The sequence below is a fragment of the Belonocnema kinseyi genome, chromosome 2, assembly GCF_010883055.1.
Source record: "Belonocnema kinseyi isolate 2016_QV_RU_SX_M_011 chromosome 2, B_treatae_v1, whole genome shotgun sequence".
NCBI lineage: Eukaryota > Metazoa > Arthropoda > Insecta > Hymenoptera > Cynipidae > Belonocnema > Belonocnema kinseyi.
In genome coordinates, this window is record NC_046658.1 from 52338023 (window position 1) to 52348807 (window position 10785).

General features: G+C 29.7%; 2 protein-coding genes across 3 annotated transcripts in view; one reads left to right on the forward strand and one right to left on the reverse strand.

Moving 5' to 3' along the window:
* The first annotated feature begins 720 nt into the window (after positions 1 to 720).
* On the forward strand, positions 721 to 3122 carry LOC117167650 (odorant receptor 30a-like). 2 transcript variants are annotated; one of them, XM_033352733.1, is made up of 6 exons: positions 721 to 1028; positions 1774 to 2180; positions 2267 to 2366; positions 2514 to 2615; positions 2700 to 2858; positions 3030 to 3122. In XM_033352733.1, the coding sequence occupies exons 1-6, from the start codon at positions 735 to 737 to the stop codon at positions 3087 to 3089; spliced, it is 1122 nt and encodes a 373-aa protein (XP_033208624.1). In that variant the 5' UTR covers positions 721 to 734; the 3' UTR covers positions 3090 to 3122. The 2 variants fall into 2 exon arrangements, with proteins under 2 accessions (XP_033208624.1, XP_033208625.1); XM_033352734.1 differs by having other exon boundaries at positions 1786 to 2180.
* The window catches only part of LOC117167649, a 10674-nt gene continuing 2446 nt past the window's right edge, over positions 2558 to 10785 (reverse strand). The window contains exons 7-19 of the mRNA XM_033352732.1: positions 6941 to 7124; positions 6565 to 6804; positions 6375 to 6465; positions 6045 to 6295; positions 5759 to 5936; positions 5288 to 5559; positions 5107 to 5218; positions 4741 to 4827; positions 4511 to 4645; positions 4132 to 4406; positions 3920 to 4044; positions 3674 to 3832; positions 2558 to 3590 (exon numbers count right to left, since the gene is read on the reverse strand). Of these exons, the coding sequence (XP_033208623.1) occupies positions 3493 to 3590; positions 3674 to 3832; positions 3920 to 4044; positions 4132 to 4406; positions 4511 to 4645; positions 4741 to 4827; positions 5107 to 5218; positions 5288 to 5559; positions 5759 to 5936; positions 6045 to 6295; positions 6375 to 6465; positions 6565 to 6804; positions 6941 to 7124 (2207 nt within the window). The 3' untranslated portion in view covers positions 2558 to 3492. The remainder of the gene's footprint in view (positions 3591 to 3673; positions 3833 to 3919; positions 4045 to 4131; positions 4407 to 4510; positions 4646 to 4740; positions 4828 to 5106; positions 5219 to 5287; positions 5560 to 5758; positions 5937 to 6044; positions 6296 to 6374; positions 6466 to 6564; positions 6805 to 6940; positions 7125 to 10785) is intronic.

Sequence of the window (10785 nt, forward strand, 5' to 3'; positions counted from 1 at the left end):
AATAATAAAACATTTTTTTTTAAATAATTAGAAACTTACCGTTTTTCTTTCGAGCATCTATATTTATTGTACCCTTTTCTTTTCCACTCAATCCTTTCAAAGTATTTATTCTTTACCCATGGCCTAATCACTTGATAGTATACTTCATAAAATAGAAAAAGAAATTAATGATATTTTATAAATTCCGAGTCACCTTATTATCATGTATGTTATTGTTAATAAATTTACACATACATAATTTTAATTAATTTTCTGGTTGCACTAAAACATATTTTGAAAGAAATGAAATCTTTAATATATTCGTGAGGAAAGCTTTCATGAGGAGGCTTAACCAGCCTTCGTTTATTTATTATTTAACAACTTACGCAGCAAAGGGAGAAATGCAGCATGCAATATAACTTGTAATTACCAAGGGGTAATTACCTACCAAGAATAGTAGGAAACACGAGTCTGTATCGTGATTCATTATATATTCACTGTTTTCTCGCATTCTTGGTATTTCGCATTTTTCTGATGTATTGCAACATAATTTAATAAGGAGATTCACCCTTTGCTTATTGATTCTCACATTCAATGTAATTTCAACATCTTAAGTGGTAGGTTTCTTTGCACATTCGAACCTTGTTATTCTTCAACACCGGATGGTCCGAAGTGTCACAAAATAATTTTTTATAATTGCTTGAAGCCCTTTTTGGAGAGATTCAATACAAACTATAACAGAAGATAACATTGCAATGAAATTCCAAATCACACCCGAAGCTTCTTTGGCAATATTGAAATATAGTATGGCTCTAACTTGTTGTTGGCCACCATCGCTTAATGCTAACAGATCGAAAATTTTTATTTGTGATATTTTATGCTTCTTGGCTTTTATTTCTGCAATGCTTTTATTGATTCCACTTCTAAATTCGGTTTACCAAGATCGAAGTGACACAATGATATTATTAAAGTCCATTTATCTTTCCTGTGCTGCTGCTCACGTTGCAAATAAAATCGCTATATGCTGGATTCATCGCTATCGTCTGCAGGTTAATTTTTTTCAATAACAAAATAATATGCAAAAATTAATGTATGTTCTTCTTTTTTAGTTACTGCTCTGTAATATAAATTGAACTTAATAGAATATGCCACAGAAATGGTCTACATTTGGTCAATTTCCTAATTGAAAGAATACAAAATTTTAATATACAATGTCTAAAATCTGTATTCCTATAGGAACATAGGCTTAAATGGATTTTAGAGTGATTTTACAAATTCCTTTTCAGATAAAGTTGTTTCATCATTTTCCATTGTAGTAGGAAGGGTAAATTAAATAGAATCCTAAAAGTGAAAAATGAGAGTGAATTAATTTAATTTATGTCGCTTTCATTTAGTAATGATAAAAACATGAATTCCATAATCCTTTGAATCCTGTACGTGGATTAAAAAGTTGACAGATATTATTATTTCCAATTTAGTTCTAGAGTATAACATTATGCAAAGCTAAGAATTTGTTGTTTTCTTGAATGGTAATGTAATGTCTATTTTGCATGTCGAATTTAATTACATTTAGTTTACCTATTTTTAGCAGGATTCCATCCAGATGAGAAATATCAGTATTTAGAAACATCTGTGAAAGAAAAATTTTGATTCATTTTTGACTGTTTCTTTTTTCTTCCGTTCATATACCAAAAATTCTCTTTCTGTGGTAGAGCTTTTCAATATCTTCTTGAAGATGCATTTTTCACATAAACATTTAAACCATATGCATGTAACCTTAAACCTAATTCCCAGTTTTTACTGAAGGAAGTAACAGACTTTCTACACCATGCAAATGAAAGAGAAAGAAATATAATGCAGCATTATGCAGATAAATATGGAATACTACACGTCTTTTTTACAATTTCAAATTACATGGGAGCATTAGGAGTTATTTTGGGACCTCTATTCACATCAGCGCCTTTTCCCACGGACGCAAAGTATCCTTTTGCTGTAGATTTTAAACCTGTAAAATACGTTATTTATGCACACCAGAGTTTGACTGGATTTCAAGTTTCAGCTGCAATGAGCATTGATTGTTTAGTGGGCTATCTTTTGTGGTTTGTTGCTGCAAGATTCAAAATTTTATCCCTGAATTTTCGAGATGCTAAAAATGAAAAAGAATTCTGTTTATGCGTCCGTCAACATCAAAAATTGCTCAAGTGAAAATGTATAACTGTACATTTATAAAATATAATTACCTGATTTAAATATTTTTTTTGAATAGTGAAAATTTCTTTACATCTAGGTATGCGAATGAAGTCCGAACTGCAGTTTGTTTTTTGATTTTCACAACCATGTCATCAGCAACATGTGCTTTGATATTTTGTGGTACACATATCTTTACTGTGAGTGAAATAATTAAACACTGCCAATAATTTCGTGATCAAGATAATTTTATTTTATTTTAATTCGATGTTAGCAAAATAAACCTTCCATAAATATTTCATACATTTCGTAGCTTTGAACATAAAAATATTTTATTTCAAAACTAGCCTGGAACAATGATTGTGAAAGTACAATCTGCTATTATTGTTGGTGCTGGATGTGGACTTCTATTTGTAACATCTTTGTCAGCTGAACATGCAATTGCAATGGTAATAAAATTATAATTCATTCGTGAATACGGTTTTCATCAGCAACAGAAGAATAGTGTATAATTAATTTTGGATGTTTTATAGTCAACTAATATTGGATATGAAGTGTATAATTCATCATGGAATACACTCTCATCAAAATTATTAACGTCGAGGATTATTGTACTTCAAAGATCACGAAAACCTGTAACAGTTCAAATAGGAGGTATTCTGCCTAGACTATCCCTTTCCTATTATGCCCAGGTAATCATTTAAATATATCTTATATTCATTTACATAAATATTTTATTAATTACAAAAACAAATCAAAAGTTAAAAAAAATACTTGCTGAATTTTGTACTGAAGCTACCAATTTTTAAAGAACTTTGGAATCTTAATGGGACAATAAAGTAGTATTTTTTATTTATTTCCAGTATCTTTCTAACGTATTTTCTTACCTCGCTGCTGTTAGAATGCTAGTAAATATAGAGTGATTAAACCGCAGATTTAAAAGTTAACTACACAAAATCATAGAAGACTGAAAAAGCAAGTAGAAAAACATTGTTTTCTTTTTTCATAAATGTATGAATATATTTTTATTGATTAGATCTTTTCAATGTTGCATACACTTTGTAGAAATAATAAATCATTTTCAAAAGCAAAATTCGAATTATTTACAAACATTAAATAAGTTAATAAAATAGGCCAGTGTAATGTAAGACTTATTTTCTCTCAATTGCAGAATAAAAAATGTAACTATTTTGCTTATTTTTCTTTTCAAAGATGAGAATTACTTTCATGTTGTACTATTGTATATTGTAAAAAAAAATGAATAGTACACAGATGTTTTTATATCAATACCAACTTATATAAAGTATCAGACTTTCACAAAAATAATTAAAACATGGGATTCAACAAATATAATAAGATAAATGTTAGCGCAACTAATTGTGGATAGCCCGTAGCAGCATCAGATCCGTACCAAACTTTTGTATCTGAAATTAATGAACACAGAATAAAAATTATAAGTCTTCAATTTAAGGAAGACTTTTAAAAATCTGAAATGGTATCTAAATACCTTTTTGCTCATTTGGATCACGGTATCCACATTGCCTGTAGCCCAGAGCAGTTCTCCTTTTCTTTGGCACATAACCGGGAATATATAAACTAGGAGATGCCAATTTTCCTGTCGATATCAGTCTACTAAAATCTTGATCAAGTTTATTGGCAATGGGACCTAAAACACAAAATCAAATAAATATGAAAAATATGACACATGTGAAACGGAATAAATTCACTAAAAAATACTGCTTTCAAATTTCACCTCTAAAATGTAATAAAAATTGAACGCATCCACCATTATGGAGCGTTTTTGTTTTCCTACTGTCGACAGACACCATCCATTCTGGAACTCCCATCACTTCTCGCACATCTTCCAAAAATTGAGCTCTAAAAAGAAATTGATCAAATTAAACAAATTATTTACCAATTTTATTAATAAATCATAAATATACATCAAAAGTTGTTCATACTTACACTACAAACCGTGGTGGTCTTCGAATGTTTGCATATTTTACAATGTCGTGATCTGGTTCGATATTGGCACAGGCATATCGATGTCCTCCAAAATCTTTTTCCATTATGACAATAGATTTTCCCATGGCAGAAAAAGTACCTTCTAGAGGAAAATTTGAATCTGTGAAAACTCGTCTTTCAAGTCCTATATCTATTGGTCCCAGGCGAGCTGAAACATCTCCAACGTAACATCGCAAAGGTAAATCTGGTCCACATTCTTGCCTGTATAAATCCTCCTGTGCAATGAAAATATATAATTTATCAATGTTTTCTATAAATTGAGTCATATCATTCTTTTTGTACATTTCGCTTTCTGTTTTTATGAATTTATTTATCTTACATCTAAAGGAGCTGCCAGCTGCGTAAAAAAGGGATTCCATATGTAACCCCCTGCCACACAACGTGTTTCTTTCACTTGTACAGTCGCATCCACTCCCACGGGATTCACAAAAATTGCCCAATTATGATTTCTCGTCTGCACATTAAAAAAGAGTTCAAAAAGTTATATCACGAATAAAAATAGGTTTACTATAAATTTCCTACAAAAAATTAATAATAAAATTTGCATACAATGTTGCGATCATTTTCTCCAGGATGTCTAAGTTTAACTTCTATTATCGTTTCACTTTGACTGTTGTCTCGGTATATAAGTTGTGTCTGAAATAATGTAAAAATCCACTTTCAGCTTCAAAATTTTATAAGCAATACTCAGGGAAAAATTTCGGATAGAAACTCATTCCAAACGAATCCGAACTCTTCCGTATCATTTCAAACTGTGGGTTTAAATTAAGCTTTGTTTTGGTTGACAGATTGAGAAGGATTTAAAGTTTGTATCAGATTGGTACGGTATGAATTCTCTTCCGATACTTTGGCTAGAGTATCTTCTTAACACCTATCTTATTTGACATTTTTATATTGAAAAGGACAAGTATTTACCAATCTAATATAGCCAAAGGCGTAACCATTGGGGTGATGAAAGGAAGCAATAGCTCTCAGTTCCCTAGCTTCAGATGGAGCATAGCCTCTTTCCACTGTGGCACAAGACCACCTAAATGTGACAAATATTATTGGCAACACAATCCTGAGTTTTTATATTTTTTATATTTTTTTAGAATACCTCAGATTTCTGTCCTTTTTGTGAATTACAACACTTCGTCCTAAAATACTTCGTGGTCCAAATAGAGGCAGCAACGTATCATTATATGTTGCAATATATCGAGTCTTGTTATCTAAGGTACCAAATTTTCCACTCAAGTCACCCATTTCATACTGATCAGTTGTACCAGCTTCTGGGAGAGGTATATCTTTTGTATTAACTTTCAACGGATTCCAGTGGCCGTAGAGGGTCGAATCCTCACATGGAAATTCCAAATCCATTTCCACAGGCGTCTATAATAGTATGGACTGGAGTTTAATTTAAATTTCTTCTCAAAGTTTTGGTTAAATAATTCTTAACTTTTATTTTTATGATTCCATTGAAAAAAGTTAACATTTTCTTTGAAATTGTTCCGAATGTGTATTCGTTTTATTTCCATTCCAAAATGTCCAACCCTTCATATTTTCTTTTTTGAAAGAAGAAACTTCTTACCACGTGAATATGATAGCCACTCGTTATTGAAGATAAACCTTCCAAATTGACTTCAACATCAGTCTCATCGTACTCGCTTTGTTGAATGAATTCCAATTTTCCTCTAACTGGTGTTGGATCTTCACCATTCCCAAACCAGTTTTTAACTACTGCCTTCCTTCTGTAAACTCTACTAATTCTGCAACGTTTTGGAAAAATCAGTAAGAACAATTTTAACTCTAGTAACTAAATTTTCCAATAAGTTAAATATAATTAATTAATTATAGTTGATATACAGCTAACGTACATTGAACAAGCAAGTCTCTCTCCTCTTGCTTTAGGGCCATGATCATCGTAAATAACTAAACTCTTTCCTAATATACTATCGTATCCAGATAAAGGAATATTATTATCTGTGAATAATTTTCTGGTTAATTTAGATCCCAAAATCTTTCTCCCGGCAATTTCCAGTGTTCCAAGTCTGGTTAAGTCACCCAAGCGACAAAGAGTGAACTCACTGGAGGAACATCGATTTGGTTGACTCAAACCCCACTCTATCTAAAATAATAAAGCAAATGAATAAATACGTTCGAAAGTAAATATCACTTGAGCATCATAATAATAGTAGACTTCTAACCTTGTGAGGATTAAATGGTGCGCCAACGCTGAGACACCTGTTCTGCCAATCGTAAAAGTCCTTCCCAGGCGGAAGATCATGTATCATCCATCTAAATAAAATAATATTTTTATTTATTACTCCACTATAATAATGAAAGTTTTAGAATGTTATAAATCCTGTGATTCTGCTTTAAATTTCAAAATTCCACCTGTGCTCAGCAGAATTGTTCAATGATGTTCCATCAGCATGAACTAGATTTTCGACGATGATTGTGGTATCCATCTCAGACTCATCTGTTGGTTGTCGAAATATTATTCTGCCAACTAAAGGATATCGAAATATGACTTGAGCAGTTGTTAGTGGCATCGGTCCAGCATTCTTGGATAAATGAGGGACAATGATTCCACAGACCCAGGGAATGATACTTATGTTATCAGTCTCATTAAGCCTAGAAAAGTAACAACTAAAGTAAGATCTTTTTTGTTTAATTTGAAGTAGGTACAATGTATATAATAATGCTCGAAGAGAATTTTACATATTCTTTGATAAAATAAGAATATTGTAAAACAACATTTTTTACTTACTTGTGAAGTACCAAAGAACGATGCACAATACTGTGCGGACCTGAAAGAGGAAGATTGGTATCCCAGTAAAGTCCACTCAATTTGGCACTGCCGGCAAGAATGTCATTGTGAAATGATCCTTCCACACGGCCCTGGAGTTTCCCTGATAAATCCCCTATAGCGTACTGCTCTTGCGTCCCAAACCCTATAAGATGTAAAAATTATAACATCTCTAAATTAGCATTTCATTACTAGTTTATGGTTATATTTAATTAATATTCAAATAATAGTAACATATAAAATTTATTGATTTATTTATTCATTCTGTTCAGACTGAAGCTCCTATGATTGCCCTCGTTTTCCGCTTGTTTTTTGCTTGCGTTTTTGCATGTTGTCTGAATGTTACACATTATTAGTATACATCAACTTGGCCCGTTTTGTAGTCGAAAATCGAACATACCTTTCATTTTATCTCCACACGTTAGAAAAAAAGGTCCGTACGACTTTCAACTTTCGTCACGGCACCGGAGTGCCACCAAATGATATTGGTCCCACTGAAGTTGTTCCACTGCTATGTAAATGTTTTATCGTTGATTTTCATAATATTAATTTTTAACTTCAGATTAAATTGATTGAATTTAAAAAATGCGATGCACAATTTAACATCCTAAATTCAACAACCTAAATTCAAGATCCTAAATTTAATTTCAATTAATTTTTAAATGAACTTTGGATCTATTTAATTTTTAACATTTTAAGTTTAAATCAAGTATTTTTCAAAGTTTTTAATAAAAAAAAGCACATAATTTTCAAAGTTTATAAAATATCACTTAATACTTTATGATATGATACTTATTCATCATATTTAACATCTTTAAAATTTCTATTATAATTTCAATTAATTATTATAATTTTCAATGCGTAATTCTAAAACCGTTTAATTGTTAAGATCTTGCAAATAAAGTTTTCATAAAGAATTTAAAATTTCACAATATTTTAGTTTCAAATTCAAATATTATAAAATTTAGGACAATTCACTATAAGATTGTTTGGTTTCAATTTTAATCGCATAAAATTATCTGGTTTTCTAAATTCTTCGAAATCGTAGAATATTTATTAAATTAAAAGAATAAATACTCGTAACATTTTTCAGTTTAAAGGATTTGTAATAGAACAATTTTGAATTAAATTTATTCAAAATAAATTAGAATTAACGAGGTTGAAAAATCATGATTTAAGATTGAAAAACAATTAGTTGGAAGGTTTTAGGAACGCATAATTATTCTTAATGTCTTAAAAATTAAATGAGTTGAAATTAAATAGTTAAATATTGTGTTTATATTCAACATAGATAAAAAGAGAGCTATTTGAAATTAATACCTGAGTACTGCCGTGATTTGGAAGAACACCGTTAACTGCATTTCGGATAAGTCCCCTGAGCCGCCTACCGTTAACTGCTTTCAGGTGACTTATTCGATTTGAAGTTAACGATGTGCTCCCAAATCACGGCAAAGCAATGAAATCATTTCTTTAATTTTAAATACTTACAATTTTAGAGTTCGAAATTTTAACGTTGAAAGCTAAATTAAATAATTTTCCTATTCATAGGTTATAATTTTGCAATTTTAATTTAAATGGTTAAATTTTGAAAAGTATAATTAACCATTTGTAAATGTATACTTTTTGAACAATTTAAATTTACTCAAAATAATTGAATTTTTAAGGAGTTTGAATATAAAAAAGTTTCAATATCACAATACTTTATAATGAAATATTTTTTCAGTTTTAAATAAAGTTCGGATTCGTTTAATTTTCAGCAATATGCAGCAAAAATTGTAATTTTAATGTTTCCCATTAAAACTACTCCATCTCGAACGTTTTCTTAGAATGATTAATTTCAAATGTTCGTGATCTTAAACTTTTCTATTTATTTCTGTAAAAATGGCAGTGAATTTATTTTTTGATAAAATCTAATGAATTTTAAAATTAAATAAAAAAATTTTCATGTGATAATAATTTTAAATTGTAGAATATCAGAATCTTTCATTTCGTAACAATTAAATTAATTTTATTTATTTTTTATTTTATTAAGTTTTATTAATTAGGAATAATAGAATTTTAATTCTTTTAAATGTTAAGCCCCCCACTTTCAAAACTCGAATAATAAATTCTTTAATTTTGAACGCTTTGAATTGGAAATGATACAATTTCAACTTGTTTCTACTAAAAATTGTGCAATTTTCCCATTTTCTGCAGTTTTTCCCTTTTAAGAGCTTCTAAATACAAATTTTGAAATTTTAAATTATTAAATTTGAAACGCTTTTTTTTATTTGGAACATTCTTCCATTGAAAAACGTTCAATATATATATTTATTCCAAGCACTTTCAATTGTGAATAATTAATTATTGTTTAAAAAAATTGAAAAAGTGTTAATAAGTTTTTACAATGTGAATCTTTAACCTAATATATCAGTTTAAAATGAAGAAAAATTAGGAAAAATTTCTTCAGCAATTTTGAAATTTGCTTGGAATAAACATGCGAAAATTACGCTTATCAGAGTAAAAAAAATTTGTTTGAGCGTCCCTAGGGTGCGTGGCTATTTGTTCTGGTAGTGCACGCTCGATAATAAATTTATTTCTCGCTTCGCGCTCGATAATGTATTTACATCGCACCACGCATTCGTTCATTGTATTTCCACCATATGTATGCCAAGGCCTTTTAAAACTAAAGGTCAACAAATCTACAACTGTAAGTTAGTAATTGTGAATTCTCTTTTGTTAAAACTCTTTCGGCTTTAACGAAGCCATTCTCATCATGTATCTCGTACTTCGCACTCGATTTTGTGAACAATATGAACTTTTCTACATTATATGCATCACTATTGTATCAAATGTCTATTATATTTATTTCCGAACCATGGGATGGTACTGCTTATTCAGATAATGCAAATTAATGTACAAATTTTATTTTTCATGATTGCTTTAATATTTGCTCCTTATTTTGCACTAATTTGTATTCTCAGCTACCATGAAAAATGTATTATTTTAATAAATTTATAATATTACAATTTATAATATGTATTGGTATTTAAACAATTTTGTTATTAAACTTTTTCATGAAAATCGTGTCGTTTTTCCATAAATTTGATTCGTTTATTCTTAACGTTATTTTTACGATTTAGACAAAAATAAGCATCCTCACGTAAAGTGGCTCGAAGAAAATTTGTAGATATAATTTAGGCGAAAAATTGTTTTTTTTTTCATTTTTAATTCAAAAATTTTTAATATTTTTTAAATGCACAAGTTTTTGATTTATATGTTTTCGTACCTTGCGTCATCAAAGAAATCAAAAAAGATTTAATTAATAACTAGTTTGTGCATCTTTTTTAGATGAACAAATTTTGCCTATTTATTTTTTTGTTAGCTCGTGTGGTTCATCTAAAAATGTAATTTAATTTTTATCCATACATCTTTTTCGTATCTTGCATATTTCGAGCGAAAAATGGAATTTTTAATTGTTTTTTGTGCCGTCAAATGATAATCTTGTAGTGCCTTCAAAAATTAAAGTTTTTCATTTCTTGACTTTTTTTCATATCGTGCCTTATTTAGCTTAAAATTTTCGTTTTTGTTCATTTTTTTAAATTTTGTGAGTAAGTGCATTTTCAACTAGTACGAATAACCGAAAAGAGAATTTTTGAATATAAAAAAAGTGGTCTTAAACATTTTCAAAATGCGCTCACATTTGGAAATTTCATCCTAAATGGCTGGCTAACGAACTTGACCTTTAGTTTTCGACACTAAAACAGTGCACCGGTTTTGGTATTCAGAGTGTCTTAAAACGTGGTCATTTAACAAAAACGGGGGGG